Source organism: Hibiscus syriacus, unplaced genomic scaffold, assembly GCF_006381635.1.
Source record: "Hibiscus syriacus cultivar Baekdansim isolate YM2019G1 unplaced genomic scaffold, ASM638163v2 tig00111392_pilon, whole genome shotgun sequence".
Lineage (NCBI taxonomy): Eukaryota > Viridiplantae > Streptophyta > Magnoliopsida > Malvales > Malvaceae > Hibiscus > Hibiscus syriacus.
In genome coordinates, this window is record NW_024063078.1 from 443,492 (window position 1) to 465,135 (window position 21,644).

The window sequence follows — 21,644 nt, forward strand, 5'->3', positions numbered from 1 at the left end:
TTGCTGTTCATTTCTCCAAATCCCTCTCCCCGACAACCCGAAAAGCAACCCTAATTACGATGTCGGATCCGAAAAACGACACCGGAACCGCCCAGCCGAAGGCTCCGGCCAAGGATCCCAAGAAGAAAGAGGAGGAGGATCTGGTGAGTCGCCGTTCTGGATTTGAGTTATTATTTAAAGTTTCGTTTTCTTTCTAAGTTAGTTATTTATTTATTGGAATACGCAGTCGGAGGAGGATTTGGCTTTGAAACAACAGTTGGAGTTATATGTCAAGAGAGTTCAAGATTCTGATCCCGGACTACAGAAAGTGGCTCTTGAGAGCATGAGGTGACTGAATCAGATTAGATTTTTTTTTCGCTTGGTTTTACAGTTAGTGGGAGTATCAGTTGATGGGTTAAGTTGGAATGACTGAATGAAGCTTACTTTTTTATGGTTTGATTTGATATCATTTGCAGACATGAAATCCGCACCTCAACGAGCTCAATGACTTCTGTTCCGAAGCCATTGAAGTTTCTCCGTCCTCATTATGGAACCCTAAAGGCATTTTATCAGACAATGCCGGATTCCGATTTGAAGGTATTTGTTGTTTTTATTTTCCATTACGTATTTTATGAATGTAATCTATTTGGGCCAAGCAGTGTTGGAAAGGATGATCTAGATGGAGGCATTACTTTCTATAGGGGTGCTGTGATTTTTTTTTTATAAATAGGAATCCATATAATATTTTGGGTTGTTTTGGTTATTGCTTATTAATTAGGTTTAGGAAGAAGCCTATAGATGCTTATATTCCTTCAGATTACAAACAGCCGTACTTTCAAAAATAGGAATTTCAGTTTACTTGGAAGTCTTTTCTTTCCTGGATATTTCCTTTTTCTCCATATGTTCTGCATCACTAAATTATTTTAACTTGTTCGCAGAAATACCTGTCTGATATCCTATCTGTGTTGGCGCTGACAATGTCTGCAGAGGGCGAGCGGGTAGCTATCAAGTTTTTTTTTATAAATTTTTTGGAACACTGTTAAATGTGGAATTATGTATCTTTTATCTGTTCTTTTTTCTTTATTCCCCGCTTGGTTTGAGCTCTAGTTTTTATTTGACAATCCTACAGGAGAGTTTGAAGTATCGATTGTTGGGTTCAGAAGGTGACATTGGTTCATGGGGTCATGAATATGTGAGGTGAGTGTTGTCCAGCTTGATAACATACCGATTTACACATTTTCCCTGGAAATTTTGTATTATCAGTTCTTCGTTAGCTATATCTAGTAAAAATTGTGAACAATTTTAGATTAAGGTCATGCTTTAATTTTATCAGTTGGTATGTTAGTTTCATGATGCACTATGGGGTTGGCGCTCATTTTATCATTTTTTGTCAGGAACTTGGCTGGGGAAATTTCACAAGAGTACATCAAGCGGCAGGTTAGAAGACTTTAGGAATCTTTAGACATATAATAGTTTCTATGAGTTCAATCAGGTTTTGAATCGTATTTCTTTTGCTGCATAGAGTGAAGAGGCTCCAATTGAAGATCTAATGGAACTTGTGCAACAAATTGTTTCTTTTCACATGAAGGTTTAGCTCTCTCTCCTTTTCATATGTAACATAACACAATTGGTTTTTTGCAGAAAAAAATTTCTTTTAAAAAATTACGTTGCTTTCTGTTTCTAATACTTCTATACTTTTGATGCAGCACAATGCTGAACCTGAAGCTGTTGATCTCTTGATGGAGGTACCACACAACATTTTCTCTCATTGTTTGTTTTTTTGAATTCCCTTCTCTTGATATCGAGCATGATACATGTGTCTTATGCCTAACTGCAGGTTGAGGATCTTGATCTTTTAGTTGAGCATGTTGATAAAACAAATTTCAAGAGAACTTGTCTATACCTCACCAGTGCTGCTAGGTATGGATTTTAAAAGCTTTGAACTACTTGTTTATCACAAACAATAATGTGGTAAAATTTATTGTATAAAATCGCTGAACTAAAATTTGCAACAAAATGTTTGATGACTGTTCCCATGACAAAGGACTTTGAGCTCTCTTGCTCTCCTTGTGATGACATTCTAAGCTGCAATATTTTTGCAGATACCTTCCTGGACCAGATGACATGTTAGTTTTGGATATTGCATACACGATATATCTGAAATTTGAGGAATTTGCTAGTGCACTTCAAATTGCGCTGTCCCTTGACAACATGCAGGTTTGTTTTATATTATGTTTCTCTCCTTTCATGCCATGTGACATTGTCGAGACACTCGGTCTTGGTCTCTTGGGATGTTGGTATGAAAATTGATTTCCGTATTTTATTGTACCTAATAATTTATTGTGTGCTTTGCAGCATGTGAGACAGGTGTTTACATCTTGTGATAATCAGCTAAAGAAGATGCAATTTTGCTATATTCTTGCTCGACATGTAAGTACAGAGGCTTGCTTTGCTATATTGCTTCTGTAACTATTTGTTACCAAGTATGTTATTTGGTTTATATTTTCTTCTTATTCTGTACATTTGATTTCTCATGGTCAAAATTGGGTATTGACGGCCTTAAGTTTCTCTAGGCTTGTTAGTTTGCGTATCATGTATGCATGGGAGTGAATGTGCATGTGTTTGATACATAGGACATCTTATGCTTTACTTATTTATTTATTCTTTGCAGGGAATCACTTTTGAGCTTGATGATGAGATGGTTGCAGATGATGATGACAGAGAGGCTTTACAAGATATCATCAACAATACTAAATTAAGTGAAAGTTATCTCACCCTTGCTCGTGATATTGAGGTTATGGAGCCTAAATCTCCAGAAGATATCTATAAGGTTTGGACTTCAAAACTTGCTAAACATTTTTGATGTAGTAGTTACGACCTGGTGCTGTATGTAATGGCTGGGTGGGACCCCCTTCCTATTTTACTTCTGTTTTTTCCTAACTGGATGTGTAGTGCTTGAATTCATCTCAGCTTTTATAGTGAGATTCTTTTTGATATTGCCTATGTTGGATAATTTTCTTCATGAAATTGATGACTTCCATCATCCATGCTTGGGTTTTGCCAGGCTCACTTGCTTGATGGCCGTGCCAGTGCTGGTGCAAGCGTTGATTCAGCTAGACAGAACTTGGCTGCGACATTCGTCAATGCATTTGTAAATGCAGGTTTTGGCCAGGATAAGCTAATGACGGCACCAGCAGACTCTTCAATTGGTGGTTCGACTGGAAATTGGCTTTTCAAAAACAAAGAACATGGGAAGACCAGTGCTGCAGCAAGTCTGGTAAGTTTACCTATTAAATTTTGCTCCAATGTTTGTATGCATAAGTTTGTATTCAGTTTCTATTTGGAATCTATTTTAAATATATATTCACCTTCCCACATAACAGGGCATGATTCTGTTGTGGGATGTCGACTCTGGGCTTGCTCAGATTGACAAATATTTCCATAGCAATGATAACCATGTGATTGCTGGAGCATTATTAGGAGTTGGGATTGTCAACTGTGGTGTTAAGAATGATTGCGATCCTGTGAGCTTCTTTTCTCCTCTGCATCTCTTAGTTCATGCACGGTGTATAATATTTGCCTTATGTTTGTCTTATTTTCTTTTATCAGGCACTGGCTCTATTGAGTGAATACATAAGTAAAGAAGATTCTTCAGTTCGAATTGGTGCAATTATTGGTTTGGGAATTGCATATGCTGGTGCTCAAAACGAGCAGGTGTACATCTCTTTTTGTCCTGTCAATGAACCTTGTAGTTCATGGTATTTGCAATTATATTCTATGTGATGATGCAATTATGGTGTTTACCAATGTTAATTGACAGATCCGTAGCAGCTTGACTCCCATACTTAATGATGCAAAAGCTCCCCTTGATGTGATAGCATTTACTGCTATTTCATTGGGTTTGATATATGTGGGGTCCTGCAATGAGGAGGTTGCACAGGCTATTATATTTGCTTTGATGGACCGAAGTGAGTCAGAATTGGGCGAGCCTCTCACTCGGCTTTTGCCTCTTGCTCTTGGTCTTCTATACCTGGGTAAGCAGGTAAATAACTTTTTGGTCTTTTAGCATATGGTTAATTACATATTCTTTTGGTCCTAGATTGTGTATCTTTTAATTCAATATGAGAAAGAGTAGTCTGATATATGCAATTTTGCAATGCTTCATCCCGACTTGTTTTGCAAACATTTTAACAGGAAAATGTGGAAGCCACTGCAGAGGTCTCAAAAACGTTTAATGAAAAAATAAGAAAGTATTGTGACATGACATTACTTTCTTGTGCTTATGCTGGAACTGGGAATGTTCTAAAGGTAAGCTCTTGATTCATAAATATTCTTGTGCAAATTCGAATTGGCATGAATATTAACTGAACTTTTTGATATGCAGGTCCAAAACCTTCTAGGTCATTGTGCTCAGCATCTTGAAAAGGGTGAAACTCACCAGGGTCCAGCTGTGCTTGGAATCGCCATGGTAGCAATGGCTGAAGAATTGGGTCTTGAGATGTCAGTTCGTTCACTAGAGCATCTTTTGCAGTATGGTGAGCAGAATATTCGACGGGCGGTTCCATTGGCTCTTGGTCTTCTTTGTATATCAAACCCAAAGGTAAATTATTCTAATAGAATAGTGCTGAACAACATAGTTTGGTCATTTTCAAGGGATTTAAAGACCTTTTTTTCTTCATTATAGCAAATGAGCTATATGGTATTTAATTGATTCATATGGCATATTGAACTAAAACTGAGGAGCCGACTATGATTAATGACCCTGTTCTTGAACCAAAGTTTCTTAAGATCAAGAAATATTAGTTAAGGAAGCTGCAGAGTTAGGCTTGCTATAATTTTTAGCTCTCTTGTTATCTCATTGGTTGCACATACATATTATCCAGGTTAATGTGATGGACACTTTAAGCAGGCTGAGTCATGATTCAGATTCAGAAGTTGCTATGGTAAGATGATTTGATTGAAAGGTGTTTCTTGGATGTCGTTTTTACCATCAGCTTGACTCAAATGTTTGTATGGATGCTATAGTCTGCAGTTATCTCCTTGGGTTTAATAGGTGCTGGAACCAATAATGCTCGCATAGCTGGCATGCTTCGCAATCTTTCCAGTTATTACTACAAAGATGCCAGCCTTCTATTCTGTGTATGTTTTTCTTTGTACTCGTCTTCATGGTTTCTTTCATGATGCCATTTGTTCTGTTCAACAACTAAGGTTCGGTTGCTTGTCCAGGTGCGGATTGCTCAAGGTTTAGTACATTTGGGGAAGGGTCTATTGACTCTTAATCCGTATCATTCTGACCGCTTTTTGCTCTCACCGTAAGTGGAGCTTCACAAAATCATGTACTTGATTATCCATCTTGGTTCACCTTACAAAAATTTCTTTCTTTTGACCACTTCAGGACTGCACTTGCTGGTTTGGTTACAATGCTGCATGCATGTCTCGATATGAAAGCTATGGTACTGGGGAAATACCATTACGTTCTCTACTTCATTGTTTTGGCAATGCAGGTCCGTAGTCGGTTTTGGTCGTGCTACTTACTTTCCGGCCGTATATGTATTTGTCATTTTCGAATAATGTTTCCTATATTTTACAGCCAAGGATGTTGATGACTGTCGATGAAAACCTCAAACCTCTGTCGGTCCCCGTCCGGGTGGGTCAAGCTGTCGATGTTGTTGGGCAAGCTGGTCGACCCAAGACTATCACCGGATTCCAAACCCATTCCACTCCGGTTCTTCTTGCCGCCGGTGATAGAGCAGAACTGGCTACCGAGAAGTAAGTTACCCCTTTAGTCGTACGGATGTTGCAGGATTTAATCGACTCGAATTTGGCTAAGGATCTCCCTTCTTTTTGCAGGTATATCCCCCTCTCACCCATTCTGGAGGGTCACGTTATTTTGAAAGAGAATCCCGAGTATAGGGAGGATAGTTAAAAAAGCTAGAATTTGGTTGCTGCTTCCATGGTTTTTGTTTGTAATGTAACTCGAAAGTAGCATGTACTTCAAAATCTTTTAATTAATTACAACTTTCGGCGAGAACTTTTTTATTGGGTAAACTATACGGTGATCACTTAATTATTATCTTTTTTTTATTTTGACTATCGATGTTTCAATTTGATCAATCAGACTATCCAACTATTAAAATGATTCAATCAAGTAGTTGTTAACTTTTGACGGAAGAGGTGACAAGATAGTTAAAAGAATTGATATAATTTTACATTTAGTCTTTGATATTTATGCATTCAATTTATCATAATTTAATTAAATTAAAATAAATTTAATAGATGGACTAATCAGTATGCGAACTCTGGATGTTGATACTGACATATATCACCTTCGGTCCATACAAAAAGTTTAATGATTATCTTTTAAAATTTGAAAGTTTAGTGATTAAAATGATAAATAGATCATAGTTTAATGATTTTGGTGTATTTTATCCACATATTTGTAAAAGAAATGACCTGAGAAACGGTTCAACAGTGTAAATCAGCTGTTAAATAAATTATAAATGATAAATTAAGAAAATTCAACGATTGAAGTTTGTGCATTTATAAGCAATGAAATAAATTTATAATATTTGATGATTGATAAATTAAAGCGAATGGATTAACCTCGTAATAAGAGAGATTTTTATAGGTAATAAAGTAAAGTGAATAATTTTTTATTGGTTGATAATGAATTGTATGTTATTTAAGTAAAATTGAGATGAATTGTATTTTTTTAAATAAAATCAAAAGTTTAATTTTGTTATTTCTTATAACTAATCCCTATAATAATATGATTTAGATTAATTAAAAATGAATCATAATTTTTTTATTTATGGCTTAATATAAAATTTTAATTATTCAATTTTGTTGGATTCGAATGGATAGTAGATGGGTACAATTCTATGGATTTCATACCGCGTTCGCTCCAATTGGGGTAGAGATGTGTACAATTTTAGTGGTTAGTGAGCGGGTGTGGATGTAAAAAGTCATACCCGTTGTGGGTAGTGGGTAGTGGTTAGGTGATGGGTTTGAGATCTTACCTGCCCCGCATCCGCCTGTCCATTAACTACCCACCATATAAATTTTGGATCATTATGAATTTTAGGTATAATTTTATAGACTATCATGTAAATTTTAAAATTTTGTAGGACATTACTTGCAATTTAATCATATATTAGGGTATAAACATTTTATTATGATGGACGTGTTTGTTTTGTGTTTTGTTGTTTATGTAATATGTGAGGTTGTTGTCAGAAGGGTATAAGCGGTTACAGACGGGTATGAGCGGGTACATGCATATATGGAATGGACGGTGAGTATCTAATTAGGTAATAGATATAGGGTGTATTTGATAATGTACTCACGTAGGAGGATGTGGATTTAAAATTTTTATCCGTCGTAAATAATGAATAAGTGATAGATACATAAATATTAGATGAATATAAAGATAAAAAAAGAGATATGCACCCATCCCGCTGGTTTGTCATCCCTAGATTCGATGTTTATGACGAAAGACATTGATAAGGTCAAAGATATAATTTACTTTTGGGCCTTGGGCCCTCTTTTATTCACCCCATTTCCCGCTTATTCGATTCAATCCGAAAAAGGGTTTTAGAAGGAAAAGGGAAAGGTGGAATGTCTGATTTTTGGTAATTCAAATACAATCTCTTCTTTCTGATATTCCAATGGCATCATTTGCCGCCACAGTAGCCGGCAGATCGGTTTTCCGATCAAGCTCCGTTCGCAAAGCTGCGGCTCGGCTCGCTCCCCAAGCTAAAGCCAAAGCCGCTCCTGCTCCCCTTGGTCTCTCGTCCAGGACCCCTCTCTCGAACCGCATTTTCAGGTCTCTCATTCATCTTCATCTGCTAAATCATCATAACATTTTCCATTTTAAATAGTAAAATATTGTTCATAGAAAGTTTTTTTTTTTGTTGTTGTTTAAGGTGTCCAGTTGAGGCGAGTTTCTGCGTGGAATCGATGCTACCCTATCACTCAGCGACTGCTTCAGCTTTGATGACATCGATGCTCTCCATTTCTCGCAGCAGCTATGTTTGGCTCCCAGAAGGTATTAATTACTTTGAAGTTCAATCTTATTAGATTGTTTGCTTTCTGGGTTGACTATTATTTGAGCTTCCACGAACGATTTTGCTCTTCATTTTGAGCTCATTGTTTGCTTCTTTGGCCTTGTTTTCGGAGGATTCATTTTGATTTTGACACATTATGGCCTCATAATCTGTAGTTTTAAGAAACCATTTTGTAGAATTTGGGTATAATTTGAGGGTTGAAACAAATAATTGGAAGGATTGGTATGAAAACTTGGTATTAAAACATAAGTTCTCCTTTGCTTTGTTGTTTTCCCTAAAGAAGTTTCTTTTTGTCAGTCTTGTCGGTTTTGATTTCTGGTAAATTAGCATCTCAGGGTATTTTCTTAGATTTTTCCTAGAAAAGCAAAAAGAACTTGATTTTGAGTTGTTAGCCGATGTACCGGATACGAAAGTGAGTGCGAGTATTTGTCCGACACGATTATGCTTAAACTTTTAAAGGTGGGATCATACTTTCATATTTGTGTCTTTATATTTGTCGGATGCGAGTAGTTTCAAAAAAATGAAGAGTTCGAGTTATATAGACCTTAGCCTTTGTTTTAATGTGATTGAGTCATGCGTTTGATCTCATCAAAGATTGAGACAACATTTTATTAACTTCTCTACCGGTCTCAGTATTTTGAAAAAAAAATAGGGCCCATTCTTATGCTGTCGTATAGGCCAAGACAATACTAGATGAAGATCAAGAAGCGAGGTTGGAATAACTCGGACTTGTTTACATATTTAAGCTTCTGACCTAGGGCTTGCATTATCTTTTCAATAGATATATTAAGCTTATTATTTCAAGTGTTTTAAGGCATTCAATTGAATGCTTCCTTATAAAGTTGATAACAAATTACATATATTTTATTTTACCTGCTTTGTCAAATTTATGTAAGAAGCTTATCAGTTCTTTACCTTGTTGGCCTTATTTTTGTTATGAGAGATAAGAATGATATAACCGTTTGCATCTTCGTAATTTTGTGTCATGTTATGTGTGACCCTACATGTAAATGAATGCTATTCGTGGATGTCTTCACATGTTTACTATTCTTCGTATATTTGTGTTATGTGCAACACTACGTATTCGTGAATACTATTCTTGGAGTTCTTCATATGCTTACTACATACCATCTTAGCAAAACTTCCTTTGCCCTAGTATATCTTGGTCAAATAGCTAAAACCTATGTTACTTCAACTCTTCATTTTCCTTGAAGTGCCAAACTTGTATTCAAACACAGTTATATACGAGTATGATCCTCCAAATATATTGAAAAACTTAGTCATGTACCTATAGGCTAGAACAACACTTATCCTTTATCTAAATTGCCTTGATACGGTTTCTATTTAGTTCTATAGTTAAAAATCGCCTAGGAAGTTGCTTCAACCGAGCAACTAACTTGAGAGAGGTTATATAAATGATGACCTCTGGTATGCTTTCATTCTGTAAACCAAATGATTTGTAAACTCATGCATATCAAGATTGCATCTTTTGCATTGCAAAGTTTCGGATCTGTCGTTTCAAGAACCTTGTTGCTCTGTTTTCATCTAAATGTTCAAATGCATTCAATAAGGACCTTACCAATTATTTTTATTCAATCAGCTTGCAATGATGATGTGTGATCAATCTTGTTGAGAGGATCGGAGCACGTACTGCACACGATTCACCGTTCTAAGGGATGTCTGCCGGTGCTATAGAAAATTACGGTGAGCTGATGGACTCAGTTAAATTGTTTTGAAGTTTGTGAACTAATTTAGAATTTGGGTCATGGTTAGAGGACGTGTATGCAATTAATTCAAATCAATATAAATGAAATGTCATCCCAATATGACCTCAATATACATTGCTTGATCTTTTAATGCCCAAGATTTATGTAAAGAAGGAAACCAAAAAGATATATAAATTTAAAAGAAGTATATTATCTTTATCTTTTACCTTTGGCAAATTATGTATTTAGTCACTCAGCATTTTTGTTTTTGTTTTCATCACTTAACTTTTGAAATTCATACTCGCCTGTTAAGGGCCAGTTTGGTATTACTTTTGAAAAATGACATGAAAGGTGTTGTAAAAAAGTACTTTTAAAAGTGTTATTGAAAAGTGAAATTTAAAAGTTGATCATTTGATATAGCTGTTAAAAAATGAATTGAAAAGATAAAATATCTATTTTGGACACTATGTTGTAAATTGAAAATATAGTATTTGAGTTATATTTACACTTATTCATAATAAATTTGAAATAAACTTAAAATAAAATGATTGTATACTCAACATAATATTATATGAAATATATAGTATTTTGTATTCAATGAAAATAATTAAAATTAAATAATTTGAACATTAATAAAAAATAAAAAATAAGTATACATGTATGTGTATTAATCTTAAAATTAATTAAAATTAAATAATTAAGAATAAAATATAATTTCACTCCAAAAGTATTGTCCAAGCTAAAAATTTTAGCTTTTGCTGTTGGGTTGAAAATCACTTTTTCAACCCTGATTTTAAATTAAATTTTTCGTGTTTAGCCTTGTTTATGTGTCTAACTCTGCTTACATTTTATTGGTAAATTTATGCAAAAAGCCTATAAAATTTTCCTTTCCCCAAAAGTTTTAAATCCTTTCTATCTATTCATAGCGTTGAAATATTTTATTATTTAAATTTGAACAGTCGAAAGACGGAGAATGAGAAAAATAATATATCTTGATTCTACGATAATTAGATGTCGAAGATCGCAGATCAAGATAAAGATGAAGCTTTATATGTCGGAGATTGCAGATGAAGCTTTAATTAGAATTTTGTTGAATTTTAGGTAATTTGAAGGAAAATCAAATTAAGAAAAAGAAAGAGCGGAGAATAGATAACATTTTAGTACCGAATACTTCGCAAGTAATCGTGAATGACTGACTATTAAATGACGGTGAAGAATGTCGACCATATTAAAAAGGATAAAATATTAAGTTAATTTTATAAATAAAAACAATATGAAACGTAGTGTTTTGATACTGGTATTAAATAATTGATAATAGGGTAAGAAAATTAAATGATCAAAATAAAAATAAAATAAAAGTTAAACGTGTAATTTATCTTTTATATTTCTAATGGCTTTGTCACATGTAAGGCAATTTATATAAACCTATTCATAAAAAAAATTCTATTGCAATGAATAAAAAATATACTAATTGAGAAATTTAGTGATTAAACATAGTGTTATTCTACTAACAGGGATGGTTCAAGTGATAAGCAACTTGATATCGTTTAAGCAATGTTTCGAGTTTGAGTTATATATGCAAAAAATCCCTGAGATACTCACTCATCAAAATCAGATGTACGACGCGAGTCGACTTGGAACAGTCAAGGTAAACCTTTGGAATCAGGAGGACAAAAAAATTATTCTTTTTTGAGATCTTGGAATAATTAAAAAAAATTATGAATATTTATTATCTTATTTAAATATTAGCCGAATCATTGGGCCACCCGGCCCATAGACCAGTGTATAGAGAGTCCGAAAGACCTGCTTCCCCAAAATTCAAAAAAGAAAGATATTCGACCGTTGCGTTCCGCCCGTCCGTTTCTTTCTTTGATTTACTACTAGCGTAACAGATTTTTAAAAAATTCAAAATTCGGACACTGAACTTTCTCCAAATTTCAATCCCTCCGGTAACAACTTTCCGGTAAACAACTGAACAAGGACAGTGAGAAATATTTCCGTCTCGGAATCCGATGGATGAACCAACGGCAACGGCCGCAATCCATGAGTTATACGAGTTCTCGGCACCGTGTTTTTTCGATTTCATGAAAGGAGAATCGGAAGAAAAAAGGCGTAATGCCGAGCTCTGGTTCGAAACCGCATTAAGCTACGCCCCTTCTAGTATGTTCTTTCTCTCTCATTAGTCTTTACTATTTCTTTATTTGTATTAACCGTTAAATCAACAGAATCAAATCATCCTTCACTCTTTGAATAAATCTTTTCTCTGTAACGGTATCTTTTCGATCGGAGATTCTTGAATTTTCTTGGAATTTTTTATGTGATTTAATAAGTAATGACTTCCGATTTGAACTTTTTTTATTTTAAGTGTCCATTACTGAAATTTATATCCCGAAATTCTAGGATTCGTGGTCCTCTTTGTTGCTTAGATATGATTTTAATTGTTTGATTGCTTAGATCTGATGGAGGAAGAAAAAGAAATAGTGATGTAATTAAGAATAACCTACTTATTTTTGTTCTTCCCAAAATATTCACTTCAAATGAATTAAGCATGACCTAAATTAGGTTAGTTTTTGACGGTATGAAGTGTAATTTTTGTCACCTACTAAAACTGCTGCATTTTCGCACGAGGAAACTGGAGATTTCAAGGATGTGAAGTGTAAATTTAATCGTCAACTAAAATTGTTGCATTCTTATCGAGGAGAAAACTGGGAATTTTTAATTTCCTTCTGGTTTTTTTTTATCATAATGCAGCTTTTATGGATAGAATCAAGGCTGCTAGTAGATCCTTTCATGTGGAGGGTCTCTGCATTTTTAGTGAAGAAGATCGAATGCAGAAGGTAAGAATTACCTTGTATACTTTTACTAGTCAACTAAGCAACTGGTGCAAGGTCAAATGACTTGCGATGATTTTATTTTTATATATGCCCATGCCCTTACTGAATTTCAATATCTTAGAAAGCAACTTTGTCTCATTTCAATCACGATGGTATATATATATATTACTGTTGCAGGCATCTGAATCGTCGGGTGCAACAACTTCTAGCAGTAATTCAGAAGATAAGCCTCAAGCCATGTTTGTGCCTGATAAAGTAAAGGAAGAAGTTAAACCCTCTGAGGCAAAGGTTGAAATAAAATCAGATTGTCACTGAGGTTATTAGTGGACTTTTTGTTTTTCATCCATTTTGGTTATTGATTAGTTTTCGTGTATCATCATGCAGATTGCTAATGATGATAAAAATAAGGAGAACATAGGGACTGTACGTTGTCAAGAAAATGGAAGGTTAGTTCTTAGGCTTTTTGAAGAAAACAAATCAACACTAACTGAGTTCTGTATGAATACTTTGATTCTCGTTATTGTGTTTTTGGTTCCTTGCTGTTGAATTTTCAGTGCATCAAATTTAAATGTTCCCGGTGATGAAGAGAAATGCAAGTCTACTGGGCAAGTACAAACTGAAGCTTGCACCCCTAAACCATTGATGAATTCTCTGAAGAAACTGGTGAGCGACAAGAAGCATCAGGCAGCTAAAAAGATAGTCAGTAATATACGGAACCTGTCAGTGTTGAAACCAAAGATCGGCTGTGCTGGAGCTTCTAATTTGGCTCTAGAAAACCAAGCCATTAAACGTCAGAAACTAGATGGTGGAAGATCTAGACAGGTGCTTATATGATCTTCCCCTTTGCATGTTTTTACTTCTGTCTTTCTGTAACTTTAATCTTAAGTTTTGTATTTTTGTTTCTTCCCTCTCTGTATATCAGATTCTCAATGTGAAGCCCCACAAGTCAAAACTTGGTCTTACAAGTGGGAGTTCCAACTTGAGCTTCTCTGATGCTAAAACTTTTAACAAATCGGAAAGAAAGGTTTTTTTCAATGTGATAAGTTCAACCATTCCATATTTTCACAAACAATTGTGAACTAGTATTGAAGTTTGGTTTGTGTTTTCCTTGAAGGTTTATGTTCAAGAACAAGCAGCACCATTCGTTTCAATGGCAGAAATGATGAACAAATTCCAATCCTATACCAGAGATTTGTCACTTCCTCACAGTTCTTTGTCAAATGTAAATAAACAGAATCACATCATTTTGGCTCCAACATGTCCTTGTTTCCTTTCTTCTTTCACCAAATTCCTTCTAACTAATCGGTATAATGCTACTATTGTCCAGTTGCCAACGCTCAAATTGACAAGGCCTAAAGAACCTGAATACGAAACGGCACAGAGAATGCGCCCAGTTAGAGTGAAGAGCACTGCAGAGCTTGAGGAAGAAATGACGGCTAAAATTCCAAAGTTCAAAGCGAGACCATTGAACAAGAAGGTCTAATGCTTATATCATCTGGTTTATGTGTATCAAATTGATATTTCTCTGTTCTTTACTGCTTAATATTTTTCTCTAGTAAGCTTTCTTTAACTTGTTTTTCATATTCTTCCCTGGTACAGATTTTTGAAGCTTCACCTCTAACTTCATTACCTAGAAGTAATCCAAAGCCTCCAGAATTTCAGGTAAACTAGGCCAAGTATATAAGTGGTGGTATGAGATGAAAATGAAGACTGCTTGGTATCAGAGTAAAACAATTGTCCTGTTTCAGGAATTTCATTTCTAGAGCAAGTAAGAAAGTGGAGATGTCTTCAGTAACTTCAACAGAAGTGTTTCGTCAGGTTCGGAGAACTATATCCCATATATTTGATTCATTTTCACTAGGAACAGCTCTCTTACCTTTCTCTCTTTTTCCCTGTAACAGAATAATCAGTGGGAACCTCGTCTCACAGAACCTAAATCCCCTGTGCTTCAAACATCTTTGAGGGCAAAACCTCCAAAGGTCAAAAGTTCTATTGAACTTGAGCAGGAGGAACTTGAAAAAGCACCTAAATTTAAAGCAAGGCCATTGAATAAAAAGGTACTTTCTCCAGCATTTCTATTCTCCATTGTATAATACAGCAACCAATAACCACCCTGTTTACTTGAGAAAGTAACTCTAGTTGTTTCATTGCGTAGATATTTGAGAGCAAAGGAGAACTAGGAATCAACTGTAATGCAAAGAAACAGGTGACTATACCTCAAGAATTCCATTTTGCCACACATGAAAGGATACCACCACCAGTAGCAGTTTTTGATTTATTTGGTAAGGTAATTATACAAATGCACCAACTAGTCATTATACTACTGATTTGAGCATGTGAATTCTGGGAGAAACACTCTTTACATGTTTGTTCCGTTCACAGCTGTCTCTGAATTCAAAATATAGCCATGATTTCGTTCCCTGAAACACCGTTCCAAATCCATTCCATCTCCACACAGAGGTACACTTCTTTTTTTAATGGCATAATACCTAAAAAGATACACAGAGTTCAGTATTTCATCGAGTCTCAAATGATCTTCAGGAAAGAGGAGGTAAAAAAGAACAGTTCATGATGGAGAGTATAGAGAAGCAGTTAGAAGAGGAGAGATCCAGGGTCCCCAAGGCTAACCCATATCCATTCACCACTCACTATCCTGTGGTATGTTAAATTCTTTGTGCTTTCATTTTAATGAGTTAGTCATCAGTTACAGAGGGTAAAGTATGTTTTTCTTACGCAGATCCCTCCGAAACCCGAACCAAAGCAGTGTACGAAACCAGAGCCCTTCCAATTGGAGAGTCTGGCGAGGCACGAGGAGGAGATGAGAAGAGAGATGGAAGAAAGAGAGAAAAAGCAGAAAGAAGAAGCTCAGATGAGGGTCTTCAAGGCTCAGCCTGTTCTAAAAGAGTAAGATTCATCCAAATTTTATCTTGGTTTCTGTAACGACACTGAAAGAGGACAATACATTCCCGTATTCAGTACGATGCAATCATAGTTTCTATTTACAAAAAAAGATGTTAAATCCCTTTCTTATATGCAGGGATCCAATTCCTGTTCCTGAAAAAGTTCGCAAGCCTCTAACACGAGTGCGAGAATTCGACCTCCATGTCAATCATACAGCAGTTGCTAGAGCCGAATTCGATCAAAAAGTAAATTTTAGTTTCTTGCTCATGGAAGATTATATTTCCATTCAATGAGCATTCTTATAATGAATCTCATTTTACAGATTAAAGAGAAAGAAATGATTTACAAGAGATGCAGAGAGGATGCCGAGGTTGCTCGAATGGTATGCACATTTATTTTTTGTCTTAAATTCCTGTTGTGTGAATTAAAACATAATGTTTTAAAATTCTATTGCCAGATTGAGGAAGAGAAAGCATTGAAGCAACTAAGAAGGACAATGGTTCCCCATGCTAGGCCTCTTCCGACGTTTGATCATCCTTTCTGCCCTCAAAAGTAAGAAAATTACTTGGCAATTAGTGTATTTTATCGTATTACAAGTTTGTTCGAGTTGAGACGTTAATGTTTCGCTCGGAGACGTTTGTACATTCGTGTTTTGTCCGTGTGTTGATGGTGCATGATCTGGCCAGGTCTTCCAAGGAAACAACAAAACCAAAATTGCCACACATCTACGAGTTCTCTAAAGAATAGAAAGGAAGAAAACAATCAGGTCGCTAGACACAACAGCTTCCAGTCCGGCCACTCTTATGAGATGATTCCGGTTTCAGGAAAACAAAATCAGGCAGGCGCCGTCATCATTGAGGGGGTTGTTCAAGAACTTTTGAACCCCTTGTGAAACAACTCGAGACCAGCCACCATTAACCGTAACCATGTATGTACAATTCTTGTTAAAAAGCAAAAGACACCAAATCATTCTTTGTTACAAAAAATGTATGAAGTTCTTCTACTCGGAATGAAAATATATGCATTTGGCTATTTTAACATGGATACAAAAATTGTCAGATTTATTTCTCGTCTCGCACCTTATATTACATGTTTTAATTTCTTCATTAAATTCTTAAAGGATAACTTCTTGTCTTAGTTTCTCAAATTTAAATATAAAACAATTCAAAATGAAAATTGAACTTGTTTAAAAAAATAATCTTAAAATTAATTTAAAAGAATTTAAATCTGAATTAACTTAAAGTTGGGTGATTTCCACGGTGTATGCAAATAAAGAATATTATAAAAAGGAAATGAAACAACAGCCTTTGGAGGGCAAGAGAGCGTGCGAAAGTAGCCGTTAGAAACAAACCTCATTACAAGTAACCAAATTGGTCACAAAACCCGACCGTTAGAACAACTTCCTCAAAATTCAAAAAGAAAAAATCCGACCGTTGCTCGCTCTCCCGTCTTTAATTTTAGTACTACCATAACAGATTCCCAAGAATTCCATAATCGGACACTGAAGAAAATCCCTTTACCCCCCCCCCTCCAAACCGAATTTCAACCCCCCTCCTTCTCCAAGTAGAACAGTGAGAAAAAATTCACCTAAAAAGGAATCTGATGAACGGATCAAGCATTACCACTGCTGCGACTGTGATCGACGCGCTATACGAGTTCTCGGCGCCGTGTTTCTTCGATTTCATCAAAGAAGAGTCTGAAGATGAAGCGCGCACTGCCGAGCTCTGGTTTGAAACCGCCTTGACCTACGCTCCTTCTCGTATGCTCTTTCCACCGTATTTCTTTCTTTTGAATTTTTCTTTTTCTCTGTGACGGTATCGTTTTGAACAGTGGTTCTTGATTTTTCTTGGAATTTTCAGAGTTTTGATTTAATAATTGGTGACTTTTGATTTTAACTTGATTGATCTTTAACTCTTTGTTACTGAATTATATTTCGAGAATTCTAGGGCTCGAGTTACTTGCTTAGATCTGATAGGATAGGGAAAGAAGAGGAAATGTGGTGCAATTTAAGAATAACCTAAATGTTAAATGAATTAGGCTAGTTTTCAAGGATATTGAAAGTAATTCTAATCGAGTAAAACTGTTGCATTATTAATAAGGAAAAGGCTGGAGATTTTCATTTCCTTCTTTTTTTAATCATGATGCAGCTTTTATGGCTAGAATCAAGGCTGGTAGTAGATCCGTTCATGTGGAGAGTCTATGCAATTTTAGTGAAGAAGATCAAATGCATAAGGTTCGAATTATTATATATATATACCCTTACCAAATTTCATCATCTCGTGCAGCAATTTCTTTCATTTCAATCATGAAGAATATACATTATTGTTGCAGGCATCAGAATCATCGGATGCAACAGCTCCTAACAGTAACTTAGAAGATAAGACTCAAGACGAGCTCGTGTCTGATAAAGTAAAGGAAGAAGTTAAACCCATTGAGGCAATGGTTGAAACCAATCAAATTGTCACTGAGGTAATTAGTGGAATTTTTGTTTTTCATCCATTTTGGTTATTGATTAGATTTCATGTGTTCTCATGTTTTAAATGCTTTGCAGATTATTAATGATGATAATAAAGACAAGGAAAACGAAGGGACTGTATGTGCTAAAGAAAATGGAAGGTTTGTTCTTAAGGGTTTGAACTTTGTTTCCAACATTAATTGAGTTAACGAATACTTTGGTTCTCATTATCATGTCTTTGGTTCCTTTCTATTTGGATTTTCAGTGTCCTGAGTGAAAAAACACATTTAAATGTTCCCTGTGATGAAGAGAAAAGCAAATCCGCTGAGCAAGTAGAAACTGAAGCTTGCACTCCTAAACCATTGATGGTTTCTCAGAAAAAACTGGTGAGCTATAAGAAGCATCAGACAGCTAAAAAGATAGCTAGTATGATACGGAACCCGTCAGTGTCGAAGCCGAAAACCAGCAAAGCTGGAACTCCTAATCTGGCTCTAGAAAACCAAGCCATCAAACGTCAGAAACTGGATGGAGGAAGATCTAGACAGGTGCTTATACGCTTCTTCCTCTTTGCATGTTTTATCTACTGTTATTTGTAACTTTTTCTCTGAAGGTTGTCTCTTTGTTGCTTCCCCCTGTACCTCAGATACTAAACGTGAAACCCCATAACTTGCTTCACAAGTCGAAACTTGGTCTTACCAGTAGCAGTTCCAACTTGAGCTCTTCTACTGCTAAAACTGTAGATAGAAAGGTTTGTTCCTCTGTGATAAGTTCCGCCTTTGCATATTTTCACTAACAATTGTAAATCAATATTGAAATTTGGTTTGTGCTTTCCTTGAAGGTTTATGTTCGAGAAAAAGCAGCACCATTTGTTTCAATGGCAGAAATGATGAAAAAGTTCCAATCATCTACCAGAGATTTGTCACTCCCTCACAGTTCCTCATTAAATGTAAATAAACAGAATCGCATCATTTTTGCTCCAACAAGGATTCGGTTCCTAGCGTGTCCTTGTTTGCTTTATTCTTTCACTACATTCCTTCTAACTAATCAGGATAATAATGCTGCTACTATCCAGATGCCACCGCTCAAATTGACAAGACCTAAAGAGCCTGAATTCGAAACAGCACAGAGAATGCGCCCAGTTAGAGTGAAGAGCACCGCAGAGCTTGAGGAAGAAATGATGGCTAAAATTCCGAAGTTCAAAGCAAGACCATTGAACAAGAAGGTATTGCTTATTATACCATTTGATTTATGTTTATCAAACTGATCCCTCTTTGGTTTATCAAACTTGACCAAGTCTATTTTTCTCTCCGGTGCAGATTTTTGAAGCTCCACCACTACCTTCAATACCAAAAAGTACTCCAAAGCCTCCGGAATTTCAGGTAAACTAGACCAAGTATATTAGTGGTGGTATAAGATAGAAACGAAGACAGTTCTTGGCATCAGACTAAAAATTTTGTCCTGATTCAGGAATTTCATTTGGAGACAATGGCTAGAGCAAGTAAGAATGCGGAGACCTCTTCGGTCGCTTCAACAGAAGTGACTCGTCAGGTTTGGGGAACTATCACCCATATATTTGATTCACTTTTCATTTGGAACCCTGAATAGTTACCTTACCTTCTCTATCTTCTTCCATGTAACAGAATGATCAATGGAAACCTCATCTCATGGAACCTAAAGCCCCTGTGCTTCAAACATCTCTGAGGGCAAGGCCTACAAAGGTCAAAAGTTCTATTGAAATCGAGCAAGAGGAACTTGAAAAAGCACCTAAATTTAAAGCAAGGCCATTGAACAAAAAGGTACCTTCTCCATCATTTCATGTCTGCATTACATAATACACAATAACCATCAATGTATACTGGTGAAAGTAACTCTAGTTGCTGCCTTGTGTAGATATTTGAGAGCAAAGGAGAATTGGGAATCTTCTTTAATGCAAAAAAACAGGTGACTATACCTCAAGAGTTCCATTTTGCAACACATGAGAGGGTACCACCACGAGCATCAGTTTTTGATTTATTTGACAAGGTACTTATACAAATGGACCACCAACTAGTTATATTACCCAACTGATTCTTGAGTATATGAATTTTGAGAGAACACGTTTGTTCCTTTTACAGCTTTCTCTGAATTCAGTATCTAGCCATGATCCAATTCCAAGAAAAACCTTTCTCAATCCATTCCATCTCCACACAGAGGTATATTTATTTTCTTATGTTATTCATGAATGGTATAAAACCAGAAAAAGATACGTAGAGTTCAGTATTTTATCAAGTCCCAAATGTTCTGACTTCAGGAAAGAGGTGATGAAAAAGAAAAGAAGTTTGTGATGGAAGTTATAGAGAAGCACTTTGAAGAGGAAAGAGTCAGGGTCCCCAAGGCTAACCCATATCCATACACCACTGACTACCCTGAGGTATGTTAATTTAATGCTTTCATTTTAATGTTTATAGTCAATCATGAGTTACTGAGGGTTTTTAAATGTGTGTTTTTTCTGATGCAGATTCCTCAGAAACCCGAACCGAAGCAGTGTACAAAACCAGAACCCTTCCAATTGGAGAGCCTGGTGAGGCACGAGGAGGAGATGAAAAGAGAGATGGAAGAAAGAAAGAGAAAGGAGAAAGAAGAAGCTCAGATGAGGGTCTTCAAGGCTCAGCCGGTTCTAAAAGAGTAATACTCCTCCACAAGTGCAAGCATCATTTATACCTTCTCGTTGTTGTCAGCACGACGCTCTAACAATCCTCTCTTTTCTTGCAATCTTATGCAGGGATCCAATTCCTGTTCTTGAAAAATCTCGCAAGCCTCTAACACAAGTGCAACAATTCGACCTCCATGTCAATCATAGAGCGGTGGAGAGAGCAGAATTCGATCAAAAAGTACATTCTAGTCCTTCTTTCTCTCTATTTGAAGTATATTTATATTTCCATTCAATAAATGATTTTGTTTTTTGTTCTAATAGATTAAAGAGAAGGAAATGATTTACAAGAGATACAGAGAGGAGAGTGAGGCTGCTATAATGGTATGCACATCTAGTCTTTGTCCTAAACTTGCGTTGTGGATTCGAGTTCTCGGTTTGCATGTTGTTGAGAATTAAAACATAATGTTATAAAACTCCATTTCCAGATTAGGGAAGAGAAGGCATTGAAGCAACTGAGAAGGACAATGGTTCCCCATGCTAGGCCTCTTCCCAAGTTCGATCATCCTTTCTGCCCTCAAAAGTAAGAGAAAAAAAATGCTTTGGGATGTTTGTATAAACTGCGTTTGTGTTCATGTCCTGATGGTGTATGGCTTTGGGATGTTTGTATAAACTGCGTTTGTGTTCATGTCCTGATGGTGTATGGATTTGGTCAGGTCTTCCAAGGTGACAACAAAACCGAAATCACCACGCCTACGAGTTCTCCAAAGAATCGAACGGAAGAAAACGATCGGTTCACTCACCGCTCCGACTTCCAGTCTGGCCACTCTTATGAGGTGATTTCGGTTTCTGGAAATACCATCCCGGGCCGCCACCCGAAGTGGTTGTTCAAGAACTTTTGAACCCCTTGTGCTACCACTATGTACAATTTTTGAACTCGTACTGTGGACAATGTATTTGCAAATAGTAATTGGATTAGATATTTGTATATATTCGACCCGTCAATTATTATTCAATGCAATTGATGTAGAATCAAATCACATTAGTAACCTTTATATATAAAAATTATTATTATAA

At 36.0% G+C, this 21,644-nt stretch overlaps 3 protein-coding genes and 1 pseudogene across 4 annotated transcripts; all 4 read left to right on the plus strand.

Moving 5' to 3' along the window:
• Nucleotides 1-6,027, plus strand: LOC120160710 (26S proteasome non-ATPase regulatory subunit 2 homolog A-like). Its single transcript, XM_039171063.1, has 24 exons — nt 1-143; nt 227-327; nt 456-576; nt 918-977; nt 1,109-1,176; nt 1,374-1,416; nt 1,502-1,567; nt 1,686-1,724; nt 1,817-1,899; nt 2,082-2,196; nt 2,335-2,409; nt 2,651-2,809; nt 3,044-3,256; nt 3,363-3,503; nt 3,589-3,693; nt 3,800-4,021; nt 4,174-4,287; nt 4,364-4,579; nt 4,863-4,922; nt 5,005-5,118; nt 5,206-5,291; nt 5,375-5,483; nt 5,570-5,748; nt 5,830-6,027. Exons 1-24 carry the CDS (start codon nt 60-62, stop codon nt 5,903-5,905), a joined length of 2,649 nt encoding a protein of 882 aa, XP_039026994.1. The 5' UTR covers nt 1-59; the 3' UTR covers nt 5,906-6,027.
• Nucleotides 6,028-7,601: 1,574 nt separating this feature from the next.
• LOC120160450 (protein NUCLEAR FUSION DEFECTIVE 6, mitochondrial) lies at nt 7,602-9,866 on the plus strand. 2 transcript variants are annotated; one of them, XM_039170865.1, is made up of 3 exons: nt 7,602-7,801; nt 7,902-8,023; nt 8,720-8,854. In XM_039170865.1, exons 1-3 carry the CDS (start codon nt 7,644-7,646, stop codon nt 8,737-8,739), a joined length of 300 nt encoding a protein of 99 aa, XP_039026796.1. In that variant the 5' UTR covers nt 7,602-7,643; the 3' UTR covers nt 8,740-8,854. The 2 variants fall into 2 exon arrangements, with proteins under 2 accessions (XP_039026796.1, XP_039026795.1); XM_039170864.1 differs by lacking the exon at nt 8,720-8,854 and adding an exon at nt 9,643-9,866 and having other exon boundaries at nt 7,604-7,801.
• A 1,877-nt stretch (nt 9,867-11,743) lies between these two features.
• Nucleotides 11,744-16,295, plus strand: LOC120160552 (annotated as a pseudogene).
• Nucleotides 16,296-16,909: 614 nt separating this feature from the next.
• On the plus strand, nt 16,910-21,475 carry LOC120160379 (protein TPX2-like). Its single transcript, XM_039170797.1, has 18 exons — nt 16,910-17,242; nt 17,631-17,716; nt 17,815-17,933; nt 18,243-18,483; nt 18,582-18,686; nt 18,777-18,884; nt 19,011-19,160; nt 19,255-19,317; nt 19,406-19,486; nt 19,579-19,734; nt 19,829-19,960; nt 20,053-20,130; nt 20,229-20,348; nt 20,436-20,602; nt 20,700-20,808; nt 20,892-20,951; nt 21,056-21,150; nt 21,284-21,475. The coding sequence occupies exons 1-18, from the start codon at nt 17,086-17,088 to the stop codon at nt 21,405-21,407; spliced, it is 2,151 nt and encodes a 716-aa protein (XP_039026728.1). The 5' UTR covers nt 16,910-17,085; the 3' UTR covers nt 21,408-21,475.
• The last annotated feature ends 169 nt before the right edge of the window (nt 21,476-21,644 follow it).